Raw genomic sequence first — 18,525 nt, 5'->3', positions numbered from 1 at the left:
AAATGAATTCGTTTATTTTGTAAAATGTCAATTGCTGCTGGGCCACAGACGAGCTGCAGCAGGAGCAGCTGCTGCCACTGTATGGAGCGCGGGGGTTTATGGAAAGAAGGTGGCTGAAGCAATGGCAGCTTGTGAATGATTTTGTGCCATATGCAGCAGCAGCAACTTGTTTGACACTTGCCGCAAAGGAGAACCAGCTACTGTGTATGCAGAGGTGGGTGACAAGGAGAGCCTCACATACACAAAGGCAGACCGAGAGCAAAGGGGACGGGTGGACTAGGCAACTGCTGCACTTTGCGCTTAATGAAATTCCCAATGACGTGTACAACATGGCGTATGCGTAACGTTGTTATGTAAGCGACACGCTCGAAACACAATTGATTAGACGTTGGCATTAGTTAAAGTGAATGCGATTTAGAACTGAATTATACAGTTATTATGGCTTCCAGGCTAGCATTAAGAGAGGGTTAACAGTGTGAGAATGCTAGAGGCAACACACAGAGAATATTAACAGGTTTTTCATGTGATGCATTCGTTATCAAGTCAAATATCACTTTACGCTGCTCACATATTACAGGGTATGCCGCATGCAAATTATATGAAATTGGTAGCCATATGTCAAGGGAGATGCGTCAGCAAAATACATGGGCAATCGTGAAAAAAATGACGAAAAATGCTCATTAAACATCCTGCATGAAGGGAAATTAATTAACGAAATAATGCGAAAGTTGAGCCATTAACGTGTTAAGGGAGTTAACTGTTGGAAAATGTCGAAAATGTGTTTGCGGCAAAGGGGAATTGAGAAATTGGTATTGAGAACTGCGAAACGCAAATGGAGTTTCTTTTTTTACTTTTACTCCATTAAGTGGGATTTCGTGTGGTCAAATTGATTTTTCCCTGGCGTTCGCTTCGGGGTGAATAATTCAATAAGCGCTTAAATGAGGCGCCTCTCAAATTCGTAGAACGCAAATATTGCAACTGAATTTGTGGGCGCCCAAATGGCGGGCAAACATTTTCCGGCAGGGCAAAGCTGAACGAACAACTCTACTTTACAGCTAGAAAATTATAAGTTTTCATTGCCTCACAGCATTTTCAGTAGCAGCTTTTGGATAATAGAAAACGCCAACAGCGGAGCAGAGTCGAGGCGGCGCCAGACAGTCATCAGCGTGGGTGGGGCAAATGTATAAAGCGCTATGCAAGTAAACTCCGAGGAAAGTGTAAACTTTCATTGCCTGACTGCCGTTATTAATTATAATTTGAAATTCTATAAATTTACAACAATTGCCAGCAGCAGCAGCAGCAGCAGTAGCAGCAGCAACAACAACGTAAACACAAATATAGCTTTTTGCAACAACCGTCAACATTTCGCCCACCCAAGTTTCCAAGCTTCTGGTTACCATGCCACACCCAGCCACCCAGCCACCCAACCCAGACCCAATTCCTTTGGCTCATATTGCAAAATGTTATTTTTGAGCACAAAAACTAAACACAAAATACACTCAGCACTCGCACACACACATTTTAGAGTGCTGCGCGTGCTGGGTTTATGCGTTGCCGAAACCCTTCAAAACGTAAAACATTATTAAAGCCATTCTTTCCACGGAAGTTGCCTGTCTGCACTGCAGTGCAACTTGAGAGGAGAGACTGCCAGCTTTTAGGTAAAAAACTTTGTTAATCTCATAGTTAAGCGCTATCCGCTATCCTCTATTTGCTGTAGGTCTTAATCACGTCCAGCTCCTGAATCTGTGTGATTCTGATAAGTGACTTTCCAACTGAGACTACGACCAGGCATGCAAATAGAGTCAACAAAATGTCTCTCTACAAAACATACAGAATCTACTTGCTGCAAGTTTATAAATATTTATCGACGACAAGAGTTGCCTTCAGAGCTCAATCAGCTTATACACGATATATGCACGCATAAACGTAAATTTACTTTTGCGCTTTACAACCAAGTCGAGCACCTACATACACACAAGCTTTTATTGCATGCTTCAGCCGACGGCTGACAGAATTAGTATTGCATGGCAAGGATAACACACAAAATGTTGCAGCACCAGTGGTTGTTGCAGTTGTTGCAGCATTTGGCCAATAATAACATTTTGCGTGCTCGCATGCAATTGCTTTCAGTCTGTTTTTCAACAGTTTTTCATTTTCAGTTATTGTTTTTTCTTTCCTTCTTTCTTTCTGCATTAGGTATTTATGAAAACGAAAGAAAATTTACTGACAGCAACAACAATTGCAGTTTCACTGAGTTGGTCTGTGGGACAACACAATCATCCATTCGTCATGCCCTGCAAGGCAGACGCTACACTACTAATAAGTAGCTGTGGTTAACTAAAGTTGTGTCCAAAATTAACATTATTATTATTATTGCTATGAATAATATTTGTGCTATATTACAAATTGCAGAAACCGAGACACATACTGTATTATGAATACAAATCTGCAAAGTTAATATAACTGTTTTCCCTTCTCCCTTTTAATTACTAATTAATTAATTCTTCGTTGCCCAGCCAACTAACATGCCTTGCAAAAGCACATGTAGCGTACACGCAAACACGCAAAATAATAGAAATGAAATTTGAAATTAGAAATTGCATTACATTGCTATAACATGAATAATATGCTGTCACACTCGGGGCGGTCAGGGGATAGTGCAACGTGCCCCAAGATACAAATACGTCAAGCAACAGTCTAGAGCTAAGCATTATAATTTCTATGCATATATCATCAATGCATTTATGTTTCTAAAGTGCCTTGTTATTGTTGAGTATAAATTTGAGTTTGCTGATGTTGGCTAAATGTGTGTTAGGGTTAGGAATAATGGCCGCACCAGTGTGAGAATATGTTAATATATAATATATATAATATGTTTACATATATGTATGTCTATCTGTACAAACTACTATATACATAAAATGATTACACTTGAAGTATGTGATTTATATATATATATATTTATATGAATTTACAAGAGATTTTTATTCGACTGAGCTTTTGCTATGGATTGCTTCACTTACCTCCGACACTGGAACCGTTTTGCTGTGAGTAGAGATTCTGTTGGGTCGTCTGTGGCTGTGGTGGATACAGTTGTGGGCCCTGAGGCGGCGGCGGACCAGCACGTGCTGCGCCCGGGGGCACCGCCAACACGGGGGCGGGGCTAACCAGACGCATGGGTGTACCGGTGCGAGGTCCCATCACAAGCGAGCCACTCTGATCGAAGAAGGCCGGTATGACCTTGAGGAGTTATCGATTTCGATATTTTGTACAATTATTTTTACAGGGTTAGCATTTGATATTGGTATTCGATGTATATTTTGAGGTTATGAAGCATTTGTTTTTTTTTTATGTAGAAAAAGAAAAGAAGAGAAAAAATACAACGTTTTAGGTCAAGTTGTAGGTTAACTATACAAGTTTATAGATATGTATATATATGTGGCATTTATATGCATATCAGATGTGCTGAATTTAAACGTTAAATGCGTTCAATGTGTACAAACAATTTACACAGAATTTTACAGAATGCCCCCTCGATATGCTCTATATACAGAATTGATGCATCGTCCCTTTCCCCTGCCCTCAATTGTGCTCACCTGATAGGGCTGATTCTCAGCACCCTGCTGCGAGGGTGTCAGCGGCCGGCGCGGCTGTGTGCTTTGCTGCGGTATCAGATTGCCCGGATACATGCCCCATGGTGCGACGTTGTAATACGGCGGCATTTGAGCGGCGGCAATCATGCCCAGATACGGCGTCGCCTCCTGTCCGGGATTGATGACATACGGGGCCGCTTGCTGTGCGGCATATGCTGCATTCTGTTGCGCCAAAAACTGCTGAGAAGCGGCTGCCATTTGCATCTGTTGTTGCTGCTGTTGCTGCGATGCCTGCATTGTGCCATTGGGTGCGCCAGGTGGTGCTGCGCCGGCTGCAGCCGCTGCACTTGCTGCCGATGTGGCCGCAGCGGCTGCAGCCGCTAAGCCCGGGTTCTGTGAGCGAAACAGTTGCTGCAAGAGAGACAAACAAAAACATATATTTATTAAACTAATCGTTAGAGTTAAAGAGGTCTTTGCGTGTTGCTATGTAAGTACTGTACTTGTTTTGCCTAAAGCTCCTCCTCCTCCAGTAAAGAAGAGTGAAATAATTACATACTGGCTAACTAGACATATTTAGTATCTAGGCTCTATATCTCTTAATTTTATCTATATCTCTTTTAATTTTATAAAAATTTGATACTTTCGAATTAATAAATTGAACTTTATTTCAGGCTGCCGGAACAACTTAAGTTACAAGTCTCAGTTAGTCTACGGTTTCACTTTTCTTTGAACAGCAGAACTTTCAATATTTCAATGTCTGTTATTTTCCCTGCAGCTTTTTTCCGTCAATTTGCAGAATCGTCGACTATTTTCTACTCATATTCTTTGACGTTGTGCTGCGAGTCATGTAAAACGTTTGCCCAGAGCTCCCCAATGTCAATGTTTTTCTTTTTTCCTGCCTGCAATCTGTGTCGCGTAATAAGGCGCCACAGTCGTGTCATATTACATGTCCTGTGCCATCTAACAGTTTTTGACTCTGATAAGCAGGTCGGTGCGAAGGCAGCTGCTGCTGCTGCTGCTGCTGTTGGGGCTCGTGTTGTTCTATCAGTGGAAACATGATCAAGTGTTTTCAATTGGAAAATTAAATCAAATCCAATCAAATCAGCATGTGATATCCACTTGCAAAATACACACGCACTGGTTACAGGATACCTTTGCATAACGAGCCTGCAGCAAAGGACAGGTGTGGGCGAGAGAACGGAGGATAGCAACATGGCAACATGGCAACCTGGCAACGCATGACTGACGGCTTTTCTCTTTTTCACTTTTCTTTTTCAGTGTTGTCATATCATTGCCAGCAACAACAGCAACTGAATACCCACTCGTTGCTTAAAGAGGCATAGAAATCGTTGTGTGTAAAAGGTGGAAAAAAGCTGCAGCTCTTGTCTGTGTCTGTGTGTGCGTATATTCAGTGTGGTTTGCAGTGGCTTTAAGTGGAGCCATATAAATGGGGCCAGCGCCACTGCGATTGCAACAAATGAAAAGCCACTTGACAAGTTGGCATGCCCAATTGCCTACTGTGCTTCGAATCGATAGTCAAAGAGGAAAAAAAACAGTGTTGGTAAAGTGTTGTTGAATGCTTTATACTGCGCAGACTGTATTGCGAAAAACAGTTATGCTGCAGCAACTGTAGAGCAGCGGCTTGAACTATGGCATTCACAGAGCTCGAGCAAATATCATTTGTTTTAAAAATTCATTAGATCAATTTCAACGGTTGGCATTACGACTACCTTCAGATGTTCGGCCATAACCTCGCAAAGTGGCACTCTTAGCATTTGCTTGCACTGGGGAGTCCTGTCAATTGTTTACAAGCGAGCATTGTGCGAGTTGAGGTACAACGACGAGTAAAGTACAAAGAACAATTTGTTTTAAGCAACAGAAGGCGCAGCGGAGAGCAGCTGCTGTAAGAAGTAGCAACAACAACAACAGCAAAATGAGCAGCCAAAAGTAGCAGAAAAATGAAATCAATGTGAATTATTGATGAATGGCGCAGCGGCAGACGCAAAATAAAAACGAATACCAAAGCAAGAATAAAACGAAACTTGGCAAAAGATTACCAAAGCTCAAATAATAATACACACACATACTCGGGCGCACACACACACACAGACTGGGGCACGCAGCGATAAAAATCAAATATCATGCAGCATACTTTGAGGCGCGTGACGCGAAACTCTCTTCCATGGCATAAAATAATAATCAGAATCCAAATAAACGCTGAAATCTTAGCTCCGCACTCCCTCGGCCGCCCTCTACAACATTCTCTCCCCACTTCGACGCCATTATTAAAACGAAACGAAAAAAGTATCAGAAAAGGCCAAGGGAAAGTCAAGTAAAAATATTATATAATTTCATGCGCATTGCCTTTGGTTCCAGTGTTGCCAAGTGACGTAAATTGGCAACACTCCGGCAACGCCTCACTCTCAGTTTTCATGCTATTGTTGCGCATAACAACTGCTGTCAGCCACACAGTGTGACCAGCTACATTATGGTTGATTATGTGAGGCTTCCCCCTCCCCTCACAACACACCTCTCGCCCCAACTAATGTCACTCACATATTACCCATATATATATATATATCACCCACTCTCTCTACTTCTACCTCAATCTCGTGATTTATGCAAATGGCCGTCCAGTGCGTAATTTACAATGCACAAACACATCACGAATCGCATCACATATATCGGGCTACGAAGCATTATGTGGTCTATATGCTAGCAGCTGCACAGTGGCGTCCATATAATTCGGCATGCTGTCTGTTAAAGCATTAGCTTGGGCTTGATTAGCGAAGGCTGTCTTCGTTAAAGTTGTTAAGTTATATTTACCATCTTTACATTTGTGAAGCTCTGTCTCCCTTGACTTAACTTATTCAACACTTAAATTCATTTTATTCAGCTAGAAGCTTGCTTCAATGTTGCCAACTGCACCTAGGCAAATATCAACAAGTTTTCTCTGTTTTCTTTTTTTTGCGGAGCTGCTTTAGCATGCCCTTGAAAATTATTAGCCGCCCTGGCTGGCCCTAGTTGGATATTTTTTATTTCTTTTCATTTCATTTGCGCATTACATTACATTTGCCCAGTTGCGAGCGGGACTTAATAAGCTCCCAGGTGTACAATTTTCAGCAGGTCGCTCGACTCGTAATGGAAATTATAGCTGATGTCATACACAGGGGAGCTCTGACTGCTCCGCCCACTGCAACCCTTAACATTTCCCACCCAGCTTTACTTGTTGCAAGTGGGTCGCATAACAACAGCAACAAAACTTTGGAGTCTCTTAATGTTGTTTTTTTTTTCCTTTACTATTTGCCTGAGTGGATTAGTTGTTGTGCTTGTTGTTGTTGCTGCCCCAGGCGCACGTGGAGTGGAGTGGGCGACAGCTAGTTGATTTATAATTATGGCACAGAGTCGTCGGCAACGACGACGACAACGACGACTACAGCGAAACCAACTCCGATTCCGGCTCCAACTGGCGATACAGCTACAACAACAGCCGTTTCCATTTCCATTTCCCTTTCCATTTCCCTTTCAAAGTTTCAAGTGTGCCACAAAAAGTTCTCCCAGCCGCATTTTATTGCTTTCCTTTTGCCTAATTGACACAATTTTCCTTACGTATTCCAATAACAGATGAGGTTATGTTAGCATTTTTATTGATTTACTGATCATTCTTGTCATTAAAACTCATAATTAAGGATATGTCTGGATTGCGTATACACAGCCTGAGGCTGTAATCATTCGATTGATACCATATCCTATTGCCTAAACTTATTCAATCAAAGTTCAATAATTTCTGCAATGATAAAACAAAAAAATAACATTTTGTGGAGCATTTTGATTCGTCAGGTCAGCCACGTCAACCATGCAGCCAAATTTGCTTTCGAGCAAAAAAATGTGCTTCCCAAATTGCGTGATTTTTGGTTGCTATCCCACGTTCGCCAGATGTCTGTCACAGCAAATGTGGGCGTGGCATTTAATTGAATTTCTGGTGCAAAGTTAATGCAATTGGCTGCGCCAGACGCTGCCTGAATTGCTGCTGCTCCTTCTCACTGCTTTTTTCAGTTAAGGTATTTAAATTGTAGTTCTAGCAAAATACAGCACACATGAGCGAGGCGAAGATAGGGGGAGACACAGCAATGAGAGTGAGACAAGGAAAGGAAGCAGGAGGGAGAGAGCGGCCAACTAATTGACTTTCTAATAGTTGCACAAATAGTTTGCTCTGAGAATTTGCTGAGCATCATGTCGGGACAATCGGAACTTTTTTTGGGCAGCGCACACAAATCTTAACGTAGAAGTTTTTTCGTGACTCGCCCCAACATTTTTTCGGCGCAACTTTTGGCATTCGCATCCACATCCGCATTCGAAAACGCCCTCACCTTCCGCAACCCCCGCTGACACTTGGCAACTTGTTTGTTACGGCAAATAGTTTTAATGGGCGGCGGTTTTTAACGCCAACTTTTCCGGAATCGGCGTGAAGACAATTTCTGGCACACACACACATACCCACACAGAGCCTTAATTTGCAGCAATTTATTATGAAATGCGTAAGAAAAAGTAGAGAGAGGCAGAAAGATATAGCGAGAGAAGCTGCTCTCCTTCTCTGACTTAAGTGTGGCTACTCCTCCTGGGCAATTTGCAAGCCAATTAAATTTGACTGCTTTTTCTCTCGCAATGTTTGTAGCACAACAGCAGCAACTGCATAAATAAACATATTCAGCTGTGCCACGCCCCAAAAAAGCAGCGCCTCCGTCTATAGCCCACCTCCAACCGCTATTTTGTAATTTCGTGATTGCGCATTTATGGCTTCATTTAGAGCATTTTTATGTGCTCTCCGCCCTCTCGCTCTCCGCCACGCCTCGGCTCGCCGCTCTTTCTTTTGTGAGGAAATCTGAACGGTCAGGGGATGAGGAAAAGATGGGTAGCAGCATCTTTTTGTCGGGTAATTTGCAGCGTCCTTTGAACCCGTGCTTATCGCATTCTCGGCTACCCACAGCGGCGGCCATATTTTACTTAAATGTCCTGTTCATGTAAATGATGTGGCTGCCGCTCTCTTTGGCTTACTTCACTCTACCTGCCGCTTCCAATTTCTATAGTCCATATATCAAATGGGTATTTACATACCACTCACTCGCACACACACAGACAGAGTGAGCGAAATTAAGGTCACATTTACTTAACACTCTCAATTTTTACGTCCCTCTGTCTCAACACTCATTAAATAAGTCAACAAACGCAGCGGGCAAATAATAAAGAAAATGAGTGAAAATGTGAAAAACTGCGTAATTTCATTAATGAAATAAAATGGAATGGAATAAAATGAAATGAAATAAGGGAAACAGACGTAATAAGAAAATTGGTACTCGGTACAACAGTTCCGTCGTCTGTAACTGCTGAAACGCTTCGCCAGTTAAAATCAATTACAGAACGCAGACTCTTCGAATGGTTCATTAAATTTTTAACTGCTCGCAAAAAGTTCTTGTTTACAGATGAGCTGAACGGGACGCTTCATCTTGATGCACAGCAATTAGCTACAAGACTTGAAAAAAACTCAATTTTCGAGTTGGAATCAGTTCTGAGCAGCAGGTGACTCTTAACTAGTTCTAAAGTAACTGTAAACCAGTTTCTCTCTTTGAAGAGAGATAGCATGATCTAGCTTGTAACAATGTTATAGAAAATGATGTTAGTCTGAACTTATTGGAAAGGGAACTAGTTTATTAGTTGTTTAGTTATCTTCGGCTACTTTTGAAGCTGATTTAGAAAGTTGAGAGAGCTATTACTAAATAAGTTTTAACTCGTAAGTGCAGTATATTGTGGGTGTATTGCGTAAAGCTTTTGTTTTCTTTTCTTCTTTAATTCAATTTGAGCTTTTATTTCATTGGACCAGCTGCGCAATGGCAATTCACTCAATTCAGTTAGCCATCCTTTGGAGCTCTTGGCCAAGTTTGAAGTGGCCCCACTTGCCGCTGACTCGGCAACTACTTGAGCTGCGCTTTAATTAAATATCAATTACGCAGTCAGCTAAACTCTCCGCTGCCAGCTGAAAAGCAATCAATTAAGTATGCTTAGCTGTGTCCACTCAGCAATCCCCGGCTCCCATCTCTATTTGTCTGCTGTCTATCAATTCAAATAAAAAGGCGAGAGTGCAGTGCAAATATTTATTGTCGACGCCAAGGCGCAGGCAAATTGAATGTGGCTCAGCCCAACTAGCCGCCCCACCTCCTCCACTCCCAATAGCGTTCAGGCAATCCGTTAATGAACGACACATGGCGACAGCAAACAGTGGACAGTAGGACAAGTGCTGGGTGGGAGTGTGCAGGAGGATGGAGCACGCAGGGTGGCGGTTGCAGAAACGACTTGTAAACAAAATTAATGCCACAAAACAACAAGCATTAGCGCACTTTTGCTGCCGCATTGCGTGGCTCATTAGGCGTGGCGCCAGGGGCCAGCAGAATACAAAAACCAAACTCTGTCTGAACCTGTGAACCATCGAACCAACGAACCAGCGAACCACGAACCACTCAACACCCAACACGCTGCTCGACTCGCAGCAATGGGCGCTCGCTGCTGTTGGTTGGGCATTAAAGCGAATTACTTAATGAACGCACGCGTGTGCTTTTGATGCCTACTTTTAGGCGCTGCCACACCCACAGGCGCCACACACACACGTACACACACCGACAGGAGGGGTCAGCTTTCTCTAATTTGAGTTGGGGCCTTCTTTATGGCGCTGTGCGTGATTGCTGTTTGTATATTGCTTTTTAATTTTGCTCGTTACTTTGACTTGGACTAAAGCCCATGACTCACGCGAGAGGGAAACAGAGAGTGAGAGAGAGAGAGAGAGGGGAGAGCGAGGTAGAGCCAGTGCGAAAGGGACAGCTCGCTGTGACTTCCAGGCACAACTCGTGCATTTGTAGCTTGCAATTTCTCTATTTACGTCCCGGTTTTGGCACATATTTCATAACTCGGGCGCCATTTGGTGCTCACTCGAAACTTTTTACAACTTTCTGACAAAGTCGTGCTTTTTTTTTTACCACCTTCAGCATTTTACTGCAGTCGACTCGTAAACTTAATGCAGTCCACCAAATTATGACCACCCGCGCAATGGTAAACACGCAATTCTCACATACTCCTTTTTTATGATATGTAGGTGAACTTGCAGGTGCTAAAATATTGGCACAAAAACATGATATTCACCTTTGAGCAATCGACAAATATTTTCATTGACTTGTTTTAATCTAAAAGACAAACTATCTTTAGACTTTAAACCCCTCCAACGTGTTGAATAACGTTATTAAATTTATATATATATATTACGAAACTAGTTCACTTGAAATATACATGTCAAACTGTTGGCTGACTTAATTAGTTAACCAAATGGCGCGCCTCAGCAATGGTTAACCAGTTGCAGCAGCTGCTGCAATTAGTTGGCTATTCGCCTATTTGGCGGCCAATCTAAAATGTCGCCGCACTAAACAATGCAACTAGGCGGGGCTACTAAATGGCGTGGGTTACGCGTACATAAACCACACAGTTAAAGTGACTGTTTGAGGCAGGCGGGCCGCCGGGCGGATTTTGGACGCACATATGAGGCGCTCATGTATTCGGGCTTAATTTCATTTAAAAATTGTTGTGATTCTCCTTTTACAATTTAATGATGCCTAGCATGTTGCCAAGGACCGTAGTAAATGACAAGAGACAGACAAAATGCCGGCAAATGGCCCACGCGAGTTGCACCCACTGTTGCCACTTCTCCACGCCACTTATTATATAGTAGACGCACACACACATACACACACGCTTTGCAATCTAAAGAGTCATGCATTAAAAATGTATGTGCGGCGACGCTGGCACAAAATTGTTGCCTAGTTTTGCGGGGGTACGCAGCCACACACATACTGGCCAAGAGAAGGCGCGCGGCCAAAACGTTGACAACTAAAGGAAATGTGTCGGCTGCGCCTATCGCTTGTTGTTGTCGTCGCTGTTGTTTTGTTGTTGTGGCCTTTTGTTTGTCGCTGAAGAAATCAGGTTATCGATTTTTGCTGCTTTGCGCATTTGCTGCTGTTTGTTTAGCACTAAACACACACACACAGATATACAGCCACACACCGGAGGGGCACATAAAAAAAGTCCACATAAAATGTTGTAGGCAGCTGCCATGTCCTTGGCACAAGGACCTTCTTAAAGCCGAGAGCTCAGCGAACGGTTGGCTAAATTGAAAACTGTCGACGTCCTCGGCATCGTCCTTATATGCAAATTGTGTCTCTAACAATCGCCCCCGCGCGCGCCTGTCACTCACTTGGTGACAGACTGTCTTAGCCCATCTCAGACACGGTCCGAGTATTTAATTTGCTTAGAGTAACTAATTTACAAGCAATTAGTGTGCTCCTCAAGCTCCCCAAACTGTCCAGCCCACCCAAGAACGCCGACAAGCAGCAGGCAAACAAAGAGCCACAGCTGATATGCGACTGAATTTGTCATAAATAATTTCTGTTGATTTGAAAACTTAATTAAGACAGCAGTTGAAATTGATATATGCGTAGCACGTAGCAAAATCAAATAAATAAACCCTCAATTATCTCCGGGTGGAGCTGCAACAATTAACAGTCAGAATTGTCAGCATAAGGAGGAGTCAATTGTAAAGCAATCAAAATTCCAAAGCCACGTAATTGTAAAAGAACGAGCTGTGAAGAGTGAAGAAAACTAATTGAAAGCAATGAAATTGATGTTCTCTATTACTATTATTACAGATTTCTTAGGGCACCCTTTGACTGGGATAAACAGATTCAAATTCAAACACCTATCAAAAGTAATATCGGTAATATTAACTGAGAGCACTATTCCAGCTGGATCTGTTTAGTTTTCAATTCAATTTATAAACATTTCTGCAAGTTTGGATTTTTTTTTAACTTTGTGTTACTTGAATTTGAAGGCAAATACGAATTTTCTTAAGTAGCTACACAGATTGGTCCTTTTTGCTTTGAAAACACTGTTTGCTTCCCAATTACCTACGGAGCGCCGCCGCCCTCCTCCTCCTCTCCACACCCAAAGCAATCAAATCAAACAAATTGTTGACTAAATTCCAGAGAAATAAATAAATAAAAAGCAGCCCAGGCCATTAAATCAAGCACACGCACAGTTGGCTGCGGACATCAACTCCCTAACTGCTACTCCGGCTCCTGTGCAATAGCCCAACCTTTTGGAATTACCATAACTAAATGTAAAACAGGGCCGGGGTGTATGGAGGGGGCGTGAAAGTGGCGACACTGACTAAATAGTCGCGCGTAAAAAAATATATATATATGTATAAAAATATGTATGTGAAAAAGTCAATACACACTCACGCACACATATATTTATATATATTTTTGTATAAAAAGTCGCTTAGTTGCTAAATAAATAAATTGTTAATATATGCAACAACAAACACCAAAAACAATAACAACAATTGTTACCTGCAGGTGAGTGTGTTGAAATTTGGCCATAAATCAGAATTCTAGCGGGCAAAGTAAAAGTTTCGCGTGACAAAAATCAACTAATGTGGTTAATAAAATGCCCGCCAACGCCGCCCCCTCACTTGAAGGCACAAAAAAAGCCTGCAAAGTGCGAACGTTCAGCTGCTGCTGCTACTGCTGTTGTGTGGGTGGTTGGGTGAAGTTGCGCGCTGGGGCGTGTTGCAAGTTTATGAAAAGTTAAACAGAACTTAAGCAACAAACGAGGCAGCCAAATGCTGAGCGGGGCATAGAGTAGAAAGCACGGGCTGGATGCGGGGGTGAGGGAGAGTAAGGGGCAACTGTTTTGTGGTGTTGATGTAAATCACTTTCAGCGCTTGCCGCTCAACTTTTTGCTCAACACCAACAGCGCCAACGCTATCGCTACTCCAGTCCAGCTCTGCTGCCTTTCGAAATTTATGCAAATGTGTTGGTTGTTCTCATTGTTAGCTACCAGCCCCTAGGTGGCTGTTGCTGTTGATGTTACAGCGCCACCTGGCGCCGGCAATTGTCGTTGACATTTTCACCTGCTTTTTGGCACTATTTAGTTCACTTTTCACTTCTCGCCGGCAACTTTTTGAGCTGGTTAAATTGTTTTTAATATATTTCCGCAACAGCCAAGGGTCAGGAGTAAGGCGTCAGAGATTAGGGGTGATTCTTGATCGGGCTGAAGGGCGGGTTGTCTCTCTGATTGACAGTAGATTGCTCAGTGTTTAGTTGAGTTTTAGTGCAAGTTCGCTGTGTTGATTTATGTAGCGTCGCCTTTGATAAGTTTCTGACATTTATAGCCGACTGGGGAAGGCGTTGGGGCCTTGAGCCTTGTGTGGGAGATAGTTAGTGGCGCATTGAACACGTTTGCGCAGATATCGTGACAGCTAATCGATGAATATTGAAATGCTTTCTAGTTAGTTTTTATGATTGCCAGCTGACAGGCAGGCGCGGGGCGTTAGGCGAAGGGGTTGAGGGCTTCAGGTTTCCTCATGATGACGTTTGTGGTATGCACGCAATAAGAATGGAGGCGCACTAGTTCTAAAGTTGTTTGTTTTCCAAAGAAAAAGGTAAAAAGGCCAAGTGCTATGGCTATTTATAGACTGTTTGTCTTTTTTATATTAACAATTCAATCAGACATTTTAAAAGAATTTGTATTTACTTAAAAGAGAAAGATAAACTAAAATGTTTCGTAGAATTAATATACTTCAAGTTTCTTTCCACAATTTTAATGAATTTTTTGTCTGTCCCAAAATAGTATAGCTATGTGAAGCCAGCATAATATATACTTATTTGGTCTTATTACATTCTCCTGAAACCTCGATTCGTGCTTATCCATTCAGATAAATATATATATATATATATATATATTATCAGCTCAATCTAGTTCTAGCCCTAAATTTCATATCATTTGTTTATTATTCCTGCGAAATTCATTCGGAATACCACAATTATAGAGTGCGGGGGAGTGCGAACTACCACTTAAAAATCCCATTCCATAAAGCAGTCATATATTGCTATACGAGTATATGTGATATATACCATTTCTGTCGGCGCATTGTAAACTGGCGGATGGCGCAAAATGTTGCTGGAAATTATAGCAAGTGAATGTCATAAACTTTGATTTCCTGCCGCGTCGGAATAGAACGACACGAGAAATGGCGGCCACAGCAGTTACAGTTGCAGTTATAATGGTTAAGCCGGGTTGTAGCCACAATTTTTATGTCTGGCTAACACGCACGATTCGCATGAACATGAACCCGGGCCCGGACCTGTGCCTGGCCGGGGGAAGGTCGTCCACCAAATGGCTGTCTAAATCGACTGCGACTACTATTTAATTTATAAAATGCCCACACACAACACACATTTCACGTTCACAAGAGTGAAAAACAAAAATGGAAAAGGAAATCTATTTTTCATGGCCCGCTTCTGTTAGAGCCTGGAAAATGTTGCAAAATGCGAGGAATAAAATGTCGACTGCAATAACTAAACAAAAACAAAAAAAAAGAAATAAAAATGGGAGGCATAAAAATATCTATTAAATGCCTGGCTGATGGTGGCATATGATGGAATTTTCATGTTTTTCGAATAGTCCGTTGTTGGACATAACAATGCAATGCAATGGCGCCCAAAACTTCATACTGCCTGCCTGCCTGCTCCCAATGGTTTATCCATTTTTTCCAATAGAATTTTCATGGATATCCATGCGGTTTTCCAGCCCAGAAGCTGCAAAGCTTGTTACATTTTTAATGTATCAATATGCAAAGCGTTGCAAAATTCCAGGCTTACAGTTATGCAAATTAATCCCCTTAACAGTACTCACAACATGCAAATCTACGCTATTTGCTTTTTGTATATCGACGAATGAACTCACCTAGAAAGAGAAAAGCATAAGAAAATGTTCAATTACTATTTGAGTGGAACAGAATAATTTACTTCTAATTTAAGTGAAGTATATGGACAGTAACTAAAAGTATATTATTAGCCAAACCTAACTAACCAACTGTCTGCAATTAGCAACATATCAATTTAGCTCGAGTTAAGTCTGTTTTCGAGCTCATTAACAACATAATCTAATGGAGGTATAGGTCTAACTGCTGACATCTATTTTGGTATATTTCACGAGAGAATTCAAGTAACGGCCTCACAATGTCTGCAGACATGCAACAAATTTGTGGCACAAAGACAACCAATTTTTGGCTAACAACTTCTATGCAACAAAAGTTGGAGCTGAGAGCAAGCCAACCTATGTTGCAATAGACACAGAGATCTAACGCGCTGCTGATGCTTGTTGCAAGCGTATGGTAAAGTTAATATAAATTTTGACACCTTTCAACACCTTTCAGTGTCACATTTACACATGCCACATACTCAGACACTCTTACACACACGCACCCATATACACACCAGCTCGTGTTTCAACTGTTCAGCCATGCACGAAATTGCGCATACGCCGCGTGTGCTGCAACTCTTTGCAATTAATACACGTCGCTTGTTAGTTGAGTTCAGTTTATAATTTGCCATGTTTACTTTTGTTTAATATTTAATAATTACATTTTCGCGTTAATGTTTATTATTTTTGAAGCCATCGAACCGTATTTATCATTGTGAAAGTAGGAAATTTATTTGTTTACGTTTTTTACCATTTAAATTTATATAATTATTATGATTCATTCATTTTATTTGATTTATTGCTAAATAGTCCAGTCACACACCCATGCATACCCAACAATCATATGCAACCCCTGGCTTAGAGGGCCCATATGTAATCAACACTAATATATGCACAGACCACAGAGATAACGCTTTAGCTTTATATACAGTAGGGAGCAAAAGTGTTTCCATAGTTGACACTTTCAACTTTGTGAGTCGATAATTTCTAAACGAATGAAGCAAATCAAAAAAACTTTTTTTTCCAATAATATGTATTTAATTCTTAACAAATTGCCGTATATAACAAAAACAAAAAATAATTAGTAAAATATTCAAACAAAGAAAACTGAAACAAAACGCATGTGTACAATTTTGCACCTTCAGTGAAAAAAATTTAATATGATTATAAATCAATATTTTGTCCACAAGCCCTTATTAGCTATTACATTTTTTATTCAGTTTGGCATACTCTCGACCAACTTTTCTATGGTTTCCTTTGGAACTCGGTTCCACTTCAGTTCTACACGCTTCCAAAGATCGTCTAGGTTGGATGGCATTGATTGATATTGCCCGAGCCGTCGCTTCACGATTGACCACAGGTTCTCAATCGGATTGAGTTCGGGACTTTTAGCTGGCCACTCCATCAACATAAAATCTTGGTTTTGTAACCATTCGCGGACAGTTTTGGCAGTGTGCGTCGGATCCCCATCTTGATGAAAAATGATTTCCTTTACGGGGTATGCACACTTGTCCAAAAAATTGGGTAGACAGGTTTTCAAAATATTGAGATGGTCTTCTTTTAACATTATACCATCAATTTTATGCAATGGTAACCAAGTAAAGCATCCCCAAACTTTGACATTGCCTCCTCCATGCTAAACGGTTTGCTTCACATGGTGTTTTTGAAGCTTTTCCCCGGACCTGTGCCAATAGTATTGCGTGCCATTTGATTGAAAACGGTTGAACTTGGATTCATCCGACCAGATAAAACGTTTCCAATCATGTACAGTCCAGTTCTTGTGTTCCCGGGCGAATTTCAATCGACCCTTGACATTCTTCTCGGATAGAGCTGGTTTATTTTGTTTCATACTTGCCACATATCCAACCTTAGCTAGTGCTCTTCTAGCCACCCGCCGACTCACGTCTTTCCCTATGTCCATAGATGCTTTCTTCGGTGTTAGGAACTTATCAGTTCCCATTAGTCTGGCGTCAGAGTCCTTTAAGAGTCGTTTGCGGCCTTTAATAGTGTTTTTGGATGTACCATTGCGTCTTTTCTGGACTTCGGACACCGCTGAATGAAAAATATTAAGCTGATCTGAAGTACTACGAGTCGAACAGCCACTTTCAGTTAGGCTAATAATACTATTTTCAACATCTGACGAACGCTTCTTCATTTTTTCGCGGTACTTTGTAGACTAATTGCTAAAATTAACAAATCTACTTCAAATAATAAGAAACACGTGGATTTCTGGATCATAAAAGTGTAGAATGCATAAATAAAACATATAAAGGTAAAACTGCATGTCTATTGCCGATAAGAGAATTAAGAAATCAAACCAAAGTAAGAATATCGGAAGGTGCAAAATTGTACACATGCGTTTTGTTTCAGTTTTCCTCGTTTGAATATTTTACTGATTAACTTTTGTTTTTGTTATATACGGCAATTTGTTAAGAATTAAATACATATTATTGGAAAAAAAAGTTTTTTTGATTTGCTTCATTCGTTTAGAAATTATCGACTCACAAAGTTGAAAGTGTCAACTATGGAAACACTTTTGCTCCCTACTGTATATGTATGTTTGTGTGGCACAGGCCACAGCGTAATCAAAACTTATGTCTCTGGTTAGCTAGGCTCAGCTTTAGTCAGTTCGTTCAATTTTAATGGCCAACAAAATACGTTCTGGCAGCAGCAGCAGCCAGAGGACATAGCCATCTCTCTGCCTTTCTGGCTCCCTGCTGTGTTGATAATAGTGTTAATTATGCGCCTGTCAATATGCCAAGCGTTGCACAGCCTAAAATATGTTGCATGCAGCAGCAGAGACAGAAGCATTGGCGAGCGCAGGCGGACATGAGAGTTGCGAATCTCTCAATTTTAATCGAATAAGCCTAATCCCTCGAGCAATGAGACTTAAAAGAAATTTAAGCTTAAGATATTTTTGCAGTTGAAATACCTTACATTAGATTAACAATTATTGTTCATCTGTTTGAGTAGCTTTGCACATGCTAATAAATATATTTTTAAAATGATTTTTACTGTCATTTATGATGTTATTTTTAAAAAAGAGGACGAAAAATAATTGCAGTTGTTT

The 18,525-nt window shown here is 41.2% G+C and overlaps 1 protein-coding gene across 4 annotated transcripts in view; it reads right to left on the bottom strand.

Moving 5' to 3' along the window:
• LOC111593611 (maternal protein pumilio) overlaps nucleotides 1-18,525 on the bottom strand; it is a 97,021-nt gene that overhangs the window by 7,746 nt on the left and 70,750 nt on the right. For all 4 annotated transcript variants that reach the window (XM_023306478.2, XM_023306480.2, XM_023306479.2 and 1 more), the window contains 2 exons: nucleotides 3,597-4,004; nucleotides 3,024-3,240 (listed from right to left, as the gene is read on the bottom strand). In XM_023306478.2, coding sequence (XP_023162246.2) covers nucleotides 3,024-3,240; nucleotides 3,597-4,004 — 625 coding nt within the window. The remainder of the gene's footprint in view (nucleotides 1-3,023; nucleotides 3,241-3,596; nucleotides 4,005-18,525) is intronic.

The sequence above is a fragment of the Drosophila hydei genome, unplaced genomic scaffold (assembly GCF_003285905.1).
Source record: "Drosophila hydei strain 15085-1641.00,03,60 unplaced genomic scaffold, DhydRS2 tig00000063-arrow-pilon, whole genome shotgun sequence".
Classification (NCBI taxonomy): domain Eukaryota; kingdom Metazoa; phylum Arthropoda; class Insecta; order Diptera; family Drosophilidae; genus Drosophila; species Drosophila hydei.
This window is presented reverse-complemented; position numbering and strand designations above follow the sequence as displayed.